The sequence below is a fragment of the Portunus trituberculatus genome, chromosome 49 (assembly GCF_017591435.1).
Source record: "Portunus trituberculatus isolate SZX2019 chromosome 49, ASM1759143v1, whole genome shotgun sequence".
NCBI classification, from domain to species: Eukaryota; Metazoa; Arthropoda; class Malacostraca; order Decapoda; family Portunidae; genus Portunus; species Portunus trituberculatus.
Genome location: NC_059303.1, coordinates 3,217,610 through 3,237,019, shown reverse-complemented (window position 1 = coordinate 3,237,019; position 19,410 = coordinate 3,217,610). Strand labels below are relative to the sequence as shown.

The window sequence follows — 19,410 nt, the reverse complement described above, 5'->3', positions numbered from 1 at the left end:
GCGGTGTCCGGCGGCAGGGCGGTGCGAGGAGCCGACACGACCCTCCCTCGCCCCATCACTCACCTCCACGCCAGGGACAGCCGCCCACCTAATATTTCCTTCATCGCTAAATCTCCCATAGCGTGCAGTGAACTCAACTCCGCCCGTCACGCTACACACACACACACACACACACACACACACACACACACACACACACACACACACACACACACACACTCGGAAAGGGGGAAAAAGGAGAGGGAAAACAATAAAGACAAAAAACGTATTTCCTTTCCTGTGTAGTGACTAAGAATTTACAATGGATTTTCTGTCTTTCCTTATCTAGTTGTTGTCTGTAAGTTCCCCTCTCTCTCTCTCTCTCTCTCTCAGTGATGAATATAGGAAGGGCCAAGGATCCCATTAGGCGTGTCTGATTATGGGTGGAAGTAGTGATGAGGAGAAATGGCCGGGCTGGCGCTGACGGTGGTGGTGGTGGTGGTGGTGGTGGTGGAGGTGAGGAATGGGCAGAGAGGACGGAGTGACGGTATGGTTGAGAGAGAGAGAGAGAGAGAGAGAGAGAGAGAGAGAGAGAGAGAGAGAGAGAGAGAGAGAGAGAGAGAGAGAGAGAGAGAGAGAGAGAGAAATAAAAATACATTTATAGCTTACAGCACAGACTCAGCGTGCAAAGAATAATCAACCACTCTCTTTATTTACTTTCTCGTACGTGAACTTAAAGAAAATAACACTAAGACAGGCCTGAAGGTGTTCCTCGAAGTTCCGCGTGGTGGTGAATGTTACTCCGCTAACTGTACAGCTCATTTATGGGTTAATGAGTGCGTTGACAGAGGAGGAGGCCCGGGTCACCGAAAACACAAATACTAAACATGAGGGGAAGGCTTTTTTTGGCATTTTTTTTATTGTAGTTGGTGTGTGTGTGTGTGTGTGTGTGTGTGTGTGTGTGTGTGTGTGTGTGTGTGTGTGTGTAGTTCTCACCTCATTGTCGTCTGTCTTTTGGAAATCAAGCGTTTGTCTCGTCTCACTTCCTCCTTCCCCTCCTCGTGCATTTCCCAGAATCCAACCAAAACCTTAACTCTTTTTCACTGTCTTCTTGTGTACGCTCCCTCCACCTCCTTCTCCTCTTTCCCTGTATCCTCGGTTTCATTCCTCCTCCTAGTCTTCCTCCTCCTCCTCACGCGTAGCTGTCACCACACATGTTAGCGCCTTGTGGTGAGCTGGTGTCAAGGAGGCTGTGTTTTGCCCCTCGTTTCTCTCCCTCCACTGGCCTAATGACGACTCACTGTTTGCTTTCCATAACTCACGCCAAGACACACGCCAACATCCATCACCAGTTTGAAATTGTTATGACACGCGAGGTATAACTACTTCACGAAACCTGCAGAGTGAATGAACAAAAGAAGGTGTGAGGGTGTGAGTGTGCGTGTGTAAATATGTGTTTGTGTGTGTGTGTGTGTCTGTGTGTGTGTGTGTGTGTGTGTGTGTGTGTGTGTGTGTGTGTGTGTGTGTGTGTGTGTGTGTGTGTAAGATACAGACGTAAAGAAATACAAACGATGGGGTTGAGTTATGGGAGGAAAGGAAGCAGATAAAACACTGTGCAGAGGGAAAAAGAGAAACACCAGCGAGTGATTTGCTTTACCTGACACGTGTGAGTTTATATGCACTGAGAAAATAATTTACGAGCTGTCTCACTTAAAGCCAAGAATAATCAGCAGTAAGAAACGCCGCTTGAGCACGTGAAATAAAACCCAGATAAATAATGTAAACTAGACTAAATGGAAGCACTAACGATGACACGCACCATTAAAATAGTTGAAAGTTACGGCTTCTACTGAATCCGAAATGAACGTAAGAAAGGTGATAATAAAGAACGAGGCTGCCACTAATGTTCGCGCGTTAAGCCACACACTAAATGACTCACTCACGTCAACACAGTGATAAGTCTTAAGGAGTGAGGGGAGTGAGGGGGAGTGAGTGATGGGGAGGGTAGACATCAGCTCCCTTTCCTCTCTCTAAACTACGCCTCTCCTCTGGCCCACTCTCTCACACTCACACTCTCACACTGTACTGACGGCGAGAGGAGAGAGGGTGAGGAGTGAAGGGGGAGTAAGGGAGGGCATGAAAAAAACTCTCTCTTTTTGACGTTGTCGGAAATGTCAGGCAAACTTGAGGGTTCTTCATGCCCGTGTGAGGTGTATTTTGGTCAACTGGTGTGTGTGTGTGTGTGTGTGTGTGTGTGTGTGTGTGTGTGTGTGTGTGTGTGTGTGTGTGTGTGTGTGTGTGTGTGTGTGTGTGTGTGTGTGTGTGTGTGTGTGTTTACGTGTACATATAAACAAGCACTTGCTGTACGTATATATACCCAATGTTTAGCAGTATAAGCCTACTCATATTTGCACTAAGGGTGGGGAGCGTGATTTTCATTGTTTACATTTCACGCGGCACTCAGGCAAAGCAACAGGAACAAGAACAAGGGGCACGCAGCTCCCCTCGGCTCCAGGGCACGACGAATAATATGTAATGAGTCTCGTTTTACAGGAAATGGCGAACGATTGGAATTTTTTCAAGACGCTGCTTCCTATAGAGGGAAAAACACAGCGAAGGGGGAAGGAGGGAGGGAGGAGGGAGGTGTGGGATGGGGTGCGCTGGGGTGAACTGGGGTAGGCTATGGGGTGAAGGAAAGGGGTGTTAGTAGGTGGTTCATTTTTATAACTAGTGACTATTAGTGGTTTTAGGTAAAGAAGTGGAATAGCGGTGGTGGTGGTGGTGGTGGTGGTGGTGGAGTAGTGGTGGTGGTGGTGGTGGTGGAGTAGTGGTGGTGCTAGTGGTGGTGGTAGAGGCAATGATGGTGTAGAGGTTATAGAAAGAAGGCAAAAGTGAAGTGGAGGGCAAAATCGTGTGTGTGTGTGTGTGTGTGTGTGTGTGTGTGTGTGTGTGTGTGTGTGTGTGTGTGTGTGTGTGTGTGTGTGTGTGTGTGTGTGTGTGTGTGTGTGATACAGAGTTCAGCGGCCTGGACTCTCAATTAATACCAACTCAAATCATAAGTTCACTTGGGGCGTAGCGAGGACCAGAGAGAGAGAGAGAGAGAGAGAGAGAGAGAGAGAGAGAGAGAGAGAGAGAGAGAGAGAGAGAGAGAGAGAGGAAAACTGTTAGCAAAATGAGGCGAAGATACGGAAACCAATATTTTTTACGTGGTATCCTCTCTGAGACTTCGTTGTTTATGACTCACCGCTCTTTACTCATGCCAGGAGGAGGAGGAGGAGGAGGAGGAGGAGGAGGAGGAGGAGGAGGAGGAGATACGGACGATAAGAAAACCAGGTTGAGTCTCGCGAGGAGTAATGGCGGATGAACGACGTGTATGGAAGAAAATTATTGCAAGTGATGAGTTTAATTCACGAGAGATGGAAGAAAATATAAAATTGATGACGATAGGGAGGGATCAAAGAATCTCTCTCTCTCTCTCTCTCTCTCTCTCTTTCGTTTATTTATGCACAATGACGAGAGACTGAGATAGAAATAGCTCAAGAAGACATGGGGGTGAGAAAGCAGACTGTCAGTTGCGTCCCTTGTACCTCAGAGAAATTTGTCTAAGAGAGAGAGAGAGAGAGAGAGAGAGAGAGAGAGAGAGAGAGAGAGAGAGAGAGAGAGAGAGAGAGAGAGAGAGAGAGAGAGAGAGAGAGAGAGAGAGAGAGAGAGAGAGAGAGAGAGAGGTGAGCACAGACGAGCTTGATACGTCGAATGCAATTGCTTAAGAGATGACCAAATAAAAAAAGAAAAAAAAAGAGGGAAAAAAAAAAACAGGAGTCAGTCACCAGTGCCGTCTTTTATAGTGAATCTTTGATGCGTAAAGTTATCGCCTGAAGGAGGAGCGCGTGTGTTTTGTGATGAGGCGAGGGAGAAGCGATGCAGTAAGGCGTCTTGAAATTAGTTGTAATGAAGGATGATATGCTTCGGAGGAGGAGGAGGAGGAGGAGTGAGCGAGTAAGCAAGCTACACAGTGTTTGGATAATGGCTAGAGGCATGAGAGGCGGTCGAGGATAGCGAGTTTATACAGCGACTGTCACATTTTGCAGCGCCTCAACCTCCCACCACCACCACCGCCACCACCGCCACCGCCGCCGCCACCGCCAGCCACTCAACCATGACAGACTCCTCCTCCTGTTTTTATTCTTGCTTTTATTTTAACCTCACTCGGTCCAGTTCAAGTCCAGGCCTCGGGGAAACCATAAAGTAAGGGAGAATACCGCTGATTGTCGTAGTTTGTGAATATTCCGCCAATAATACAGCGTGGATATTAAGATTCCTTCTCGAGTCATTCCTCTCAGTCCGACAACCTTCATCCTTGACTCCTCCAGCATCCTCTTTGCCCCCAACACGGCTTCCAAGACCCTGCCCCCTCCTTATGCTACTCCCCCATCCCCTCTCCCTTCCTCCAAGACCCCTCCCTCACCCATAACTCAGGGACATGCCGCCCTTAACCTCGCAGCCACGTCAGGGAAAGGTTCGCTCTCTCAGTAACTACCTTAAGGGACGCCCGCCTCTGTTCCCTCATGTTCTTGTCACAGGTTGACTCCTTTGGCAAGAATAGTTGAATAGTTTCGCCGCCCGTACTCCATCTCCTGCCTGCCTACCATGGCCGTCAGACGCTCAACACATTATATATTAAGCGGTGACGGAAAATTTGTGGTGCTCTGTCAATATCCATCGCGCTGCCAGCCGTCCAGTGTGTTTCCCTCGAGGTGTTGAGAGTATTGCTGCCGATTGTGAAGGTTTGACAACAACACTATTCCTTTCTGCCAACACGTATTGCCGAGCGCTCATCCGACCTTCAGCCATGCCTTTACCAGCAGCAGCCGTCTCCCCTGCCAGCAACCCTCACGTTGCCAACAATCACCAGCCTGCCAACAGCCAACCATCACGTCCCAACTACCAGTAATTATGAACAGGTGGTGTGGTTACCTGTGGTGAAGAATTTGACATGATTATCGGGTCCACGTCTTTACAACATGATTAATCAATTTTGGAAACAAAATTACGGACAAAACAATGAATAAAAACTTCAATAGTCGGGAATATTGAGTGACTACAATAATTTCAAAAGTTGAAATTTGATCTGATGAAGATTGAAATTTTCACAAAAAGTCGGGGCGCCTCGGATCTCTAGATATTTTTTTTGCGCCGCCGCAGTAATGTGAACCCGTAGAAGTTATGAAGTTTTTATATCATTACCCTCGGTGAGGGACGGGAGTGATAAGTCAAGTCACAATGGACGGTTGTCAGGAGTGACGAACACCAAACGTCCCGAGCTGAGGACTGCCCGTCGACGCCCTCTGCACGGCCCGTCCCCCGCCCAGGACTGACGCCCCGCCAAGCTACACTTACCGGCTGCCCGAGAGACTGTATTACGATGTTACTTTTGTGGATAATCAAGGTTCATTATCGCTGATTTAACTGTTTCTGATGATGGCTGCGACGCCGGGCGCTCTCCATAAAGAGGGGGGGTGGGGGGCGTGCTGGCGTGCGGTGGGGGGGAGGGAGGAGGGGTGAGGGGCAGCGGCTGGATCACCACTTACTTGGGATTTGCTCTCCGTCGTTACTTATCTCTGGGCAACAATAGGTTACGCGGCCACGGCACCAGAACACTTGCCAGTCTCCCCAGCATTCCTCCTCCTCCTCCTCCTCTCCTCTCTAAGTGCTCGTCCACCAACACAAACAATACAAAGTAACACAACCATAGGAACACACTTGTAGTTTTATCAGTCTTATTATTTTTTTCGATCAAAGGATGAGCAAGTTTGATAATACGAGGGAAGGGAGACAATAAATGACCCCGTCCAGAGAGAGAGAGAGAGAGAGAGAGAGAGAGAGAGAGAGAGAGAGAGAGAGAGAGAATGCCCGTCAGCGTTGGTCATGCGTACACCGGCAAACGCTCCTTCCATTGGCTACCCGGTTTTAATGAGAGACAAAAGCAGACCAATCACGTGCCAGGACCGCCGTGCTTCCTTCTCTGTGTTCGTTCTCTGTGTTCCTTTGTGTTTACTTTCTCCGTCCCAGCTATGAAGGAAAAGTGTATTGATTTTTATGTTTAAAGATATTTACAAAGGAGGAGGGGGATGAAGACGAGGAGAAGGAGGAATTAACAGAAGGTATTCAAAATATTCGCTTTTAGAAATTAACTTGAAATAATGAAAAAAATAGTGATAAAAAGAGAAGTAATATGTTCTTCAGCCGATTAACTGTTCAACATCGCAACCTAATAACGATAATTACAGTAAAAAGATTCCACAGCAGATTAAGAACACACACGAGACACATGAAAATACCAAAACTAACACACACACACACACACACACACACACACACACACACACACACACACGCCGCCAGTTACTCACCATTCGTGCACATCCATCACTCAATGAACCAATACTTCTCGGAACTAAGTCTCCCCGGCAGCTGAGCCAATTTCCTCGAGGTGATTAAATTGGAAGGGATAAATCCACCGTCGAGAATGGAAGCAGGAGGGAAAAATAGTAGGGTTGGCAAGAATGTATAAGCAGTCTAAGCAGGAAGAGAGAGGGAGAGTGAGAGAGGGAGAGAGAGAAGGGGGGGAGGTACTGGAGGGAGAGAGGGAGGGCTGCATAGAAGGGTGCCCTGAAGCGGTATATAGATATGAAGGGAAGGAAAGAAATAACTAAAGGGTGGAGAGAGAGAGAGAGAGAGAGAGAGAGAGAGAGAGAGAGAGAGAGAGAGAGAGAGAGAGAGAGAGAGAGAGAGAGAGAGAGAGAGAGAGAGACGAGAGACGAGAGACAAGGGAGGAGAGCAAATGATTAAATAAACGGAGGGATGAAGGGACTAAAAGGGAAGGAATAAAGGAAGGAAGCAAAGGAGACATGTCAGAATGAAAGGGTGGATGGAGGAAATTAACAACACGAACACCGGAAGAATAAAGAACACGAGAATAAACATAAACCAAAACAAGAGTCAAGTAAGAGAAAGAAAATCACAAAAAAACAAACACGAAGACTTCAAAAAGACAAAGAAACGAAACACGAAAGGAAGGAGAGAGAAAGAGAGAAACAGAGAGTGGGGAGAGGAGGGAGAGATAAGAAGTCGGAGAAGGGAGAGGAAAAGAGAAAGGAAGAGAGAGGGGAGACGAGGAGGGAAGATTCAGTTTTGCAAGCCAGAGGGAGGCAAAGCAACGGCCCTCTTTGATACTTGCCTAACCCTTCCTCTTTGTTTATTTCCTTTATTATAACGAGTCGCTAATTGTTCACCCCAGACTCTGCCTCCGACTCGAGCGTGGGAGAAAAACTGGGAGAGAGAGAGAGAGAGAGAAAGAGGGAGATTGAGAGATAGAGAGTGCCAAAGAGAGAGAGAGAGAGAGTGAGTGTGAGAGATAAACAAAAGACGTGGAGAAACTGAGATTTGTTGAGTTATGGAAGCTTGATTAATCTCTCTCTCTCTCTCTCTCTGACGCTTTCATATTCATCATGCTGAGAGAGAGAGAGAGAGAGAGAGAGAGAGAGAGAGAGAGAGAGAGAGAGAGAGAGAGAGAGAGAGAGAGAGAGAGAGAGAGAGAGAGAGAGAGAGAGAGAGAGAGAGAGAGAGAGAGAGAGAGAGAGAGAGAGAGAGAGAGAGAGAGAGAGAGAGAGAGAGAGAGAAAGAAAGAAAGAAAGAAAGAAAGAAAGAAAGAAAGAAAGAAAGAAAAGAAAGGAGAGAGAGAGAGAGAGAGAGAGAGAGAGAGAGAGAGAGAGAGAGAGAGAGAGAGAGAGAGGGAAGGAGGTGGAGAGAGATGGTTCCTGTTTCTCACAGTATACGCATCAGGGTCTCTGTCTGTGGTGCATCTGTTCTGTCTTGATCTGCGCCTCCCAACACACATTATTAAGACGCGCGGAGAGCTCATCCCAACCTAACTTTCTTCTGCCTTTGGGAAGCACCGATGTTTACAAGTACCTGTGAGGATGATGGGGAGGAGGATGGGGGCGGTGAAGGGGAACGGGAGTCAGGGGGGAAGAAGGGAAAGGTTGTTGGGAAGGGCGGGGGCGATGATGAAGAAGGGATGGGGGGACAGCGGTGTTGTGGTGTTTATGATGCATATTAAGATGGTGGGTTTTCCTTTTCTTTCCTTGGTTTAACTCTTTCTATCTCCGCTCCCCAGAAACTATTACTACTACTACTACTACTACTACTGCTATTGCTACTACTAAAACTACTACTACTACTGCCAATTTTCTCTATTTACATTGTCGATCTCTCTACTTTTTCCGTCCTATTACTACTCTTCTTTTTTCCTTCCTGCGTAAGCCACCTGGAGGTACAGACGAACTCAACTCTCAAATCTCTCCTTGCGGTTGGGAATTTAGGTAGAGCAGGAGGGAGAGAGAGAGACGGAGAGAGAGTGAGAGGGAGAGGGAGGGTTAACATTTCTCTCCCCATCGTTCTCTCTCCCTCTCTTACATCTCAAGCATGCACCTGAAACACTCCTTCGTCTGTCCCTCTCCCTCCCTCTGAGCATCCCAGCGATCACCTGCCAATCAGAGAAGCGCCTCGTCGCATTAAGAGGAGGGGCATCGGATCTGGCCACGCCCTCCTCAGACTCCTCAATTATCCTTCATTATCGAACTCGGAGTGATCTCACAAAATTGCCCCTCCTGCACGTCCTCAGAAACGCCTTCCTCTAAAGTATTAGTGAGCTGCGAGTGTGCTGTGTGCGAATGTACCTAAGTATCATCCAGTACCCGCTCCAGTATCCGCCGGTGTTCTGCTTCCCCCCTCCTCACTCCCTTAGCCAGAAACCGCTAGAAAAAAAGAAAGTAATGATCACCGAAACGTCGATAAGAAGGTTATGATAATGATTACCGGGCACAGCTTGGGTATCGGAGAACGACGCCTGCAGAAGTGGTTGGAGAGCATCGTCATGGCTCCTCCAGGTCCAGTATTCTCTCCTCCTCCTTCTCCTCCTCCTCTTCCTCCTTCTCCTTCTTCTGGTTCTCGCAGCGGCCCGGCGGAAGAGTTTTTTTTTTGCGAAGGTGTATAAAAATGTAGGAGCGGACGATCGGGTTTCGGCTCCCGTCTGACAGATGGTTGGCAGGGCGGCGCGGGAGTGTCTTGAACCAATGTGTTTATTATCCCACCGAGAGGATGATACTCCGCCCGCCCCCTCCCCCTCCTACCTCTCCAGTCCCCTCCCTCCTCATTCGGTCTATATCCTCCCTCACTTACTCCTTCTATAGACATCACCACCACATTCACCTCCCCCCGTCCTCCATAATAAGAGTTCCTGCCCCTAACGCGCCCCTCCAGCTTCCGGATCAGCCAGCAGCGCCCTGTTGCAACACTGTGGTCACCTCTGGTATTCGATATTGAGACTCACACGGCTTAGCACATCCGGGGCCTCCGTTAGCTGTTTTACTTCACTCATTTTCATAAGAGATCAATTGAGGTAACAAAAAAAAATGTCGAGAATGTTAGTCATTTTCGTAATTTATTAGATATTAATTAAGGAAACTCAAAATCAAAATAATAATATCATGCTTTCTCCTTCTTTTCTTTCTTTTTTAAATTGCAGGAGATGGCTTTCAAGGGTATCATTATTCTTTTTCTTAAGAGGTGCAAAATGATAAGCTCCCAAAAAGACGAGCTTGAAATTTTACATCATTCATTTAAATAACTTGTTAAAGATCAATGGAGGGAAAAGAAAAGCATAAAAAAAAAAAAAACGAAACAATATCGTACCATAAGTTTTTGTATTTCTTTTTGACTAACAAGAGAGGATATTCGAAGCTCATTTTTCTTCTACTTGGTGTTAAATGCTAAGCTCCCAAAGGACGGCCTGCTGCAGTGTGCTTTTTAATTTTCTTCCCTTTTTATTCATGACACGCAGTTAACGCCGCTCCATGTGTCCCAACTCCTCATGTGTCACGGATAATTTCTTTGTTTGATTTGATATTGCTTTATTTTAATCAACACCTGAAATTTAAGTTGAGAAATTAATACCTTTTTTTTTTTTTTGCCCGGTAATTCCTCATCACTGTAACTTTGCCTTCCTAATATTTTTTAAAATGTAGGAAAAAAAAGAGGATGGAGCACAAAAAGAAAAAAAAGAAAAGAATTAAGAAAAAGAGAAGATTCAGAGAAGAAAAGAGAGGGAGGGACAAGGGAGGGAGAAGAGAAGAAAAAGGGGGCGGGGGGAAGAAAACTCTTGGATTACACACGCCAGGGTTTAGTGACGTCACCTGAGGCAGAATTACGCGGTTGGTCACTTAAGACAAATTATGAAGGTTTCTGGCGTTACACAAAGGGAGAGTCTGTGCATCCCACGTCCTTTTGGGGAGATTAGACCGAAGGGGAGTTTACTGGCTGGCGAATATCAGATTATGCGATAAGGTCAGCGAGGTTACGTTACTTTTGGAATAATTAGATGTACGACTCACCTTGGTCATCATATATACCTGGTCATGGCTGGGGTGTCACGCGGGGTCATGCAAGGTCAGGTCACGGATCGCAGAGAGGTCATAGGTTAAAGTATACGGGGAATATCTTAATACAGGTGTTTTCGCAGGTAATTACTTGTTTTTTTTTATTCTTTTCTTCTTTAGTGTTTGTAGAAATTTCGCTGAACTGAATGAACGACCAATAAGTGAACGGAATGAAGAATATAAAAGCGTTAATCACCTACAGAACCATATTGTTAATCGTAATCTCTCTCTCTCTCTCTCTCTCTCTCTCTCTCTCTCTCTCTCTCTCTCTCTCTCTCCACTTTCTTTTCCCACACCCATGCCTTATCTTGCTACACTCTCACTTCAAGATCTTCCTATATAATTTTGCCAACTTTCTCACCGCACGCTCTTTTGATATAGGTATGCTGGGAGTGACTATCTGAAGCGTCCTTTTGAGTTACTTGTGATACCTTGTAACGTATTAGCGCTAAGTGAATAAATAGATAAATGAATAAACAATAAGATAATAATAATGATAATAATACAACAACAACTATCAAAACAGAAACAACAACAAAAATAATGATGATGATAAAAAAAAATAATAACAAAAAAGCAACAACTATTAAAACAGAAACAGCAACAGAAGTAATAATAATAATAATAATAATAATAATAATAATAATAATAATAATAATAATAATAATAACAGTATCATTACCATTGGCTCACTATTTAATATTCCCACACACACACAAAGGGAGATAAAGCAGCTGGGTGAAGGCATCGTAAGATCAGCAGGGTAGGATCAAATATGAGTTCGCGACCCTTTGTCAGAGTTTCCATTGACCCAAAACAGCAAGGCATCACGTACGTAATTTCCCTCTCTCACTATCTCACGTTGTCTACCCACGCATAACATTAAGAATATTCACACACACACACACACACACACACACACACACACACACACACACACACACACACACACACACACATACCACGTGAAATGGCAGAAAAAAAGAGGGAAAAGTTGCATATATTATTTTTTTGACAGTTTTCAGCGAAGGCGAAAATCTTCCTTCATTTCAATCCTTGGGAGACGAGACGAGCAGAGAGGGAAATTTGCGATCGTATTAAAGGTTTTTCTTAATACTGAGGGCGAGTGCGATTTATGTGACGTTATCTTATGAGGCAAACTTGATTGTGGTAATTCCCTAAACGAACCTTTCACCCGCTCCTCCAAAATATAAGCATTATAATAATACAGCTCGGGGCGGCTCTGTAGGTTAGCGAGAAGAATTATATATTTACCGATTAAACCAAACGGCGCAGGTTCGCAGAGATGACAGGAATAATACTTACCGAGACGTCAATGAATGTGCGCACGCTAAATGCCTCTCTCAAGCACGCATCGTGACGAGAGAGCCACAGAACACTCACTATTTCTGCCTGTCTGGGCCGCGTCGGGGCTCTGTCACACACCACACACTCTAATAGGGAGTGTGTCGCCGCCGCAGCAGCCGCAGCCGCCGCCGCCTCCCTTAGGTTTCAGATTGGAGGCCGTTGACACTCCTATCACTGTGTGCCTCAGTGGTGCCTTGAGGTGGCAGGACTGTCTGGCACGGAGATCACTTAGGCTCTAACAACCCCCTCCCCATCTCACCAGACGGCGGTAGTGTGGCGTGTGAGAGAAGAGGAACGTTTCTCATTCCTCCCTCACCTCCTCCTCCCCCTCCCCCATCAGTCAATTTGTATTATTTTGTGAGTGTGCTGCAGCAGGTGACTGTGTTGCAGACTGCTGCTGCTGCTGCTGCTGCTGCCGCTGCTGTTGTTGCTGGTGGTACTACTGCTGCTAACTGTGGAGCGTAGCGTGACGCCCTGTGTATTTGCAGGTCCGGATCGCGGCCTCGTATGCTAGCGGGGCCCCTCCCTCCACAAGGGGTCCAACCCGGGGGGGTCCAACCAGGGGGGGCCCAACCCGGGGGGGCCCATCCCACCCTCCCCAGCGTAGTGATGTATGTATCCAGTCCTTGGATATTGGTTATTTATTTAGAGTAATGCAGTGTGCCGCACCTCCTGCAGCCCGGCGATAGAGGGATCGAGGGAGGCAGGCTCGGGGGCGGGTCACGGAGCAAGTGCACAAATACTCACTATTCTCCCGGCTCCCCTTCCCTCCCCCGCCTGCCTCCCGCTGGTCACCATCCCGTGGCTGTGGTCACTATCTGGTGCACCATCACTCAGCCTCACTGTAACCCGCCCACACCACATCCTAACCCTAAAAAAAGTATATATATATTGCATCATTCAATATCTTTACTTCCACCCGAGAGAGTCCTAAAAGAAGGATATTTTTGTGATACAGCCTTTGTGCGGTCCATCTGGCAGAGCGAGTCGTGTGTAATATGAGGCGGTGTGACGTAGCCGAGGTCAGCAGGTAAGGTTACGGCTGCGGTCCCGGGGCAGTCCACCGTCTTCCGCGCCATTACCTGCACCGCGTCCGTTTCTCCGCACTCTGGCGCTGGCTTGGAATTGCACACTTTACTTCACTCTCACTCGGTGTCAATATTTAGTGGGGGCGAGTGTAAAATAGTAATACTGAGGCTGACCTTCGTGATGGTGAGCTTGGTGGCCGCCGGGACCTTCGCGGGAGAGGGAGAAGAAAGTGCCAGGAAAATTTCGAGTCTTCAAAGTCCCATAATGAAAATGAAGACGCCATCCGGAGCAATGAAGCGGTCAGTCCCACCTGATACCTGATATTGGCTACTAAATGGCTACTGGGAAGACGCAGCTCCTACCTCCTCCTCCTCCTCCTCCTCCTCCTCCTCCTCCTCCTCCCATCCTCCTCCTCTTCCCTCCACGACCAGACCACCTACGGGCACCACCACCACCACTACCTCCACCTCCACCTCCACCCCCTCCTTACCTACCCAGCGTTACAATCCATTTTAGACGATCATGCTTTGGACATGATTGCCAAAGATTCCGGAGGCTATGAAGGGAAAGAAGGAAGAGGAGACGAGAGAGCCTTAGAGAGCCTTAGGGGTGATGTGGGGCAAAGGGCAACTGGGACTTGAGAGAGGCGTGGGTGGAGAGACAGGTCCGGGAGTCAGGGAGGGGGAGGAGGGGAACGGGATGGACCAGGGACACGGAGGGGAAAGATAAGAAGAATCCTGATCTTTGCTAAGGAAGGTGAGAGGAAGCTGGGACGATGCAGTGGACAAAAAATAAGTCGAGGGAGAAGGAAGACTTAGTGGTGAGATGGGGAGGCACAGAAGAAGAGGGTTTGAGAGGGTGATAAGGGGGGAGCGAGAGCGAGAGAGAGAGAGAGAGAGAGAGAGAGAGAGAGAGAGAGAGAGAGAGAGAGAGAGAGAGAGAGACGCAAAGGATGGTTGGAGACAGGAAGTGGGATTTTGCAAGGGAAACAAGAGAAGACCAGGTGAAAAAAGGATATAAGGATTAGCTAACAACAACAACAACAACAATACGACTGACTGCATAGAAAATGGAAGATAGAAACCATAAAACAGAAAACAGACACGACATATAGGCACAAAGAAAACGACAATTATAACGAGATAAGCAAGATTAAGTACAAGTCATATACAAAAAATACAAAGAGAGGCACAGAAAAAATAGATTGATAAGGGGTTTCAGCATTTCTCTCAGGGCTCAACTTGATAGTAACAAAAAAGAAGCATAGATAACACAAGTAAGGCTTCGTTCTTTGGGAGGGAGGGAGGGAGGGATGGAGGGAGAGAGAGAGGAGGAGGTAGTAGTGGTGGTGGTGGTGGTGGTGGTGGTGGTGGTGGTGGTGGTGGTGGTGGTGGAGGAGAAGGAGGAGGGAAGAAGTCAACATCGTGTCTTGAATTACAACCCAAAAGCTGAGAGAGAGAGAGAGAGAGAGAGAGAGAGAGAGAGAGAGAGAGAGAGAGAGAGAGAGAGAGAGAGAGAGAGAGAGAGAGAGAGAGAGAGAGAGAGAGAGAGAGAGAGAGAGAGAGAGAGTCAACTAAGTCACCTCATAAAGCTATAGCAAGTGTCTTTGTAACCTCTGGACGCAGTTTAGAATCTTTATCCAAGTGTCAATGTAACGAGAGCGGCGCCTCGAGTGATGATAAGTAATGAAGTGGTAAACAAGGGAGCGATCTAGACAAATAAGCGATGAACAAAGTAATGCGCAAGAGTAGATGAAATTGTTGCTTTTTCACTGTATGTAGCATTTTTATTCAATCGCAAGGCTTTTCTTAAACTGAAATCTTTAGAAACCTTGAGAACTGGTACATGTGTAAGGGACGACCGCTACAGACAGTGAAAGTGGATATTGAGCGTAACTTTTCTACTAATGTTAGGTAATGTAATATACGATTGATAATACGGACTCGGGTGTCTCTCGTAAGCGTGGAATCTCTATACCCTAAACTCGTCAAAGGAAGGTGTGGACGTGGTTCCCTGCATGGCTTGTTGTGTCTCGGCTTTACGTTTTCTTTCATTAACTCTCATTAGTTCCATGTCATCCTGAGCAAACACTAACGCTTCTTGCTTCTGACAATACGCTGCGGGGACTGGACGCTTCAGTAATGCTTAGGGAACAATGGTAAGGGTACGCACTAAGAAGGGGACAGTGCGAGGGTCCAAGGTACGCGGGAAACACGATACAAGGGGGAACCGAGGAAAATTGTAATGTAGAAAAAGTACTCTTGTCATCGCCAGCGGGTAACTCATCTCAGAGGAGTAACTGACCACTTATTAAGTTACATCCTACGCTGCCCTCACCGCGTTCCTTCCATCTCCCTGGGCCGTCCTCCTCACCACCAGCCTCTTTGCACTTATTCCTTATTTCTACCACTTACTTCCATCTTAAACCATTCTTGCACTTATCAATTCCTTTTTTTTTTCTGTGTTCTTCCCGTTTTCTAGAAAGTCTCATCCCTCGTTCCTTCCATCTCTCTGGGCCGTCCTCCTCACCACCAGCCTCTTTGCACTTATTCCTTATACTTCTTTCCACTTTTCTTCTTTTATCAATTCCTTTTTTTTCCTGTGTTCTTCCCGTTTTCCTAATCAGTCTCATCACCAGCCATCTTTCACTCACCAATTCTTTATTACTCTTACATTGTTCTATTTCCTTCCTAGATTGTTCTTAGCTCCATACACTCACTAGTCTCGTTTCTTATATGTTCTTACTTCTCCTCAGGCCTTCTTCCTCAGCACTCATCAACACTCACCAATCTTTAATTCCTCTTTGACGTTCTTCATCTCATTCCTCTTCTTAACTTTTTACACTTTTTACACTCAATAACTCATCATTCCTCTTACGTCCTTCCACTCCTTATTCTTCCTTGTCCTTTTCTTTCTCACACCTCATTATATGTACGTACACACACACACACACACACACACACACACACACACACACACACACACACACACACACACACACGCACACTTACGATAGCTTATACATCTCATCCTGCCTTGACCAACATTTTGACCCATTTTACGCCTTTTCACCCACTTCTTTACGCCCGACGCCTCTCCCCTCCTGACACCTTCCCCTCATTCCCACCTCCCCATTAAACCTTATAGAAGCTTCCCCACGGGCGCCTCGGTACCGGATGGGGATATTAGGAGACGTAAGAGGAACGTGAGGAAAATGATAGGCTAGATCACAAGAGAGAGAGAGAGAGAGAGAGAGAGAGAGAGAGAGAGAGAGAGAGAGAGAGAGAGAGAGAGAGAGGAGTAAAGTACATGACTAAAATACAGGGTGGGCCGCAGATACTTCCCGATTTGAGAATGAAATAAAAAGCTGCTCACACTTCACAATTCTTTATTCTTCTTTAATACCTTTCACACAACATGGGAGATTTACTTTTACACTGTTTTAAAGACAATATCTTTTAAATGTCCACCTCCATTGTCAATACACTGATTCAGACGATTTCGGAAGCTTTGGTCTACTCTCTCCAGCATGTTGAACGGTATATTGGCTATTTCAGTTTGGATGGCGTTCTGTAGGTCTTCCAGGGTCTGTGGACGGTCGTTATAAACCAGGGATTTGAGATATCCCCACAGGAAATAATCACAGGGGGTTAAATCAGGTGAGCGCGCAGGCTAGTTTAAGTCTCCTCTCAGGGAAATCAGTTGGTCGGGAAAAGCTTCTCTCAGGAATCCCACTGAAATGCGTGCAGTGTGGGCTGTGGCCTCATCTTGCTGGAACCACACGTTGCCATTATCCAGGTCCATATTAATGAGAGCAGGCATAAAAACTCACTGAGCATTGTCACATAGTGTTCTGAAGTCACTGTTACGGCACCACCGTTTTCTAGGAAAAAGTAAGGGCCAATGATCCCTACTCTTGACACTTAAACTGGCCTGCGCGCTCACCTGATTCCTGTGGGGATATCTCAAATCCCTGGTTTATAACGACCGTCCACAGACCCTGGAAGACCTACAGAACGCCATCCGAACTGAAATAGCCAATATACCGCTCAACAAAGCTTCCGAAATCGTCTGAATCAGTGTATTGACAATGGAGGTGGACATTTAAAAGATATTGTCTTTAAAACAGTGTAAAAAGAAGCTGGAATTACTTAAAAAATTACCAAAAGAAAAGTAAAGATCAACTTTTTCAAGTATAAAAACAATCAAACAAGGAAAAAATTAAGTAAAATAAAAAAAAGTAATTAGAAGAGAAAAAAAACATAAAACAAAATACAATAATAAGAAAAACGTTTCCCAAAATCACTCACGTTTCTATCTTCGCTTCCCCGCCGCTAGATGTCACCACCAGCAGAGTAAACAAGGGCAAGGGCAAACCGACTCTAAATGACTAAATAAAAGACGATCCATTAACTCCCCAGAGAAAAAAAGAGACACGCGTTTGATCATAAAAAAAGAAAAAAAAAAAAAAATTAGGAACCCCAAAAATCAAATCTCAATGCTACCAGGAAATCAACCAACGGGAAAATTACAAAAAAAAAAAAAAAAAAAAATGAACAAAGAGAAAAAAAATTAAAAGATAGAAAAAAAAATAACGCCACGTACTAGGGAGAGAAAAATGACCATCGATTTCAACTCTTTTCTTTTCTCGTATTTCACATTAGGTCGGAGGGAGGGAGAGAGAGAAAGAGAGAGAGAGAGAGAGAAGGAGAGAAAGAAAGAGAGGGGGGGATATGGAGAGAAAGGAGGTATGGGAGGGGAAAGGGGGACATGGGGTAGGAAGGGATGAGGCTTAAGGAAAAAAAAAATAAAGAGGTTATATTTTTCCACCAAATAATGTGTCTTTTTATAAGGTTGGTCTCACACGCGTCCGAGTCCAGAATCATATTAACAAGTCGGTAAAGTAAATGGTCACATCTGGACAAAGGAAGGGAGAGGGAGGGGAAAGGGAGGGGAGAGAGAGGGAGAGTTGAGAGAGAGAGAAAGGGGAGTGGTGAGAGAGGAGGTTAGAGAGGGTTAAAGGACACCTCTCTTCCTCCTGTTGTTATTTTTTCTCTCTCTCTCTCTCTCTCTCTCTCTCTAAACAAGAACAGTCGTCACCAATGGAATATACGAGAGAGAGAGAGAGAGAGAGAGAGAGAGAGAGAGAGAGAGAGAGAGAGAGAGAGAGAGAGAGAGAGAGAGAGAGAGAGAGAGAGAGAGAGAGAGAGAGAGAGAGAGAGAGAGAGAATGTATAAGGGTTTGTGGCGATAAAATTTCCCGTTTATTTCCTCACTTGGGATTTGTTACGGTTTTTATGGCAATTTTTTTCCCACTCCTTTCCCTTTTATGAAGTAATTGTATACGCCTATTTCCTGCCTGTTTTTCTTTTTCGTTTCTCTTCCCCCTTTTTTTCTTTTGTTTTCGCGGATTTTTTCTATATTTTTCCCCTTTTTTTGTGTAGTTTATGAAGCATCTAATTTTCTAATAGTGCTTTGTGACTTGTTTCCTTTTTTCCATATGTTATTTTTTGTTATTAATACGTGTGCTGGTCTAGTGTGTGTGTGTGTGTGTGTGTGTGTGTGTGTGTGTGTGTGTGTGTGTGTGTGTGTGTGTGTGTGTGTGTGTGTGTGTGTGTGCTGAGTCACGCTGTTGCTGTTTCTACACTAAATGGATCGATAAAACGGAGAATATTTTTACCATTTATATTCTCTCTCTCTCTCTCTCTCTCTCTCTCTCTCTCACTGCTAGTCCTTTAATGGCGCAAGAACAGAGAGGCTTCAATAATTAGTAATCACGTGGGCACTTCACGACCACTGCCCTACCCAACTTCATTCAGCCCTGCCCAACCTCCTTCCACCCTCGCTATCATCCACTCCCTCCACCTGGTCTAGCATCGCATTCTCCTTCAGAAACGCTCTGATCTCTCACCACGACTATTTTCCAAGACCACAGAAAAGATTAGCGGTGTTTTCAAGTGTTTCTCCAGTTAATAATGTAGAAATCTCGTCAATCTGCCTCTAGAACCGTAAAAACACCTCAAAACTCGTGGAAATTAAATAAATCCTTTTGAAATATTGGAGGTGAAGCGTAAAAGTGTTTTAGAATACAGCCTTACTCACTTCCACCTTCGCTGTTCTCCACTCCTTCCATCTTGTCCACTCACTATCGCATTCCTCATCCACCCTGCTCCCGTTCCACTACCGCCCTTAGCTTCCTTCTCCACCCCACTCTGCTTCACTCCCACTCTGCATCATTCGTATTTCCTGTCCAGCTGTTCTTCATTTTTATTTTGTTATTCTAGTTATTTCTTAGTTTAGGATTCGTGTGGTTTACTGAATATGTGATGGATTATTGCGGTTTTTGTTTGCTTTTTATTTGTTGATTTGGGGTTCAGGTTCATTGATATGTTAAGGAAATCTAATCTAACATAACCTGATTCAACCTAAACTAAAATAAGGCATGTTGTTATTATTTTATTCTTTACTTCTACTGCCACCACTACTACTACAACTACTACTATTACCACTACTACTACTACTACTACTACTACTACTAC

General features: G+C 45.7%; 1 protein-coding gene across 20 annotated transcripts in view; it reads left to right on the top strand.

Moving 5' to 3' along the window:
• The window catches only part of LOC123499082 (dachshund homolog 2-like), a 109,578-nt gene that overhangs the window by 47,927 nt on the left and 42,241 nt on the right, over nucleotides 1–19,410 (top strand). For 7 of the 20 annotated variants that reach the window (XM_045246697.1, XM_045246688.1, XM_045246689.1 and 4 more), the window contains one exon: nucleotides 12,332–12,454. The exons of the other annotated variants lie outside the window; for them this stretch is intronic. In XM_045246697.1, coding sequence (XP_045102632.1) covers nucleotides 12,332–12,454 — 123 coding nt within the window. The remainder of the gene's footprint in view (nucleotides 1–12,331; nucleotides 12,455–19,410) is intronic. 20 annotated transcript variants of the gene reach the window in all.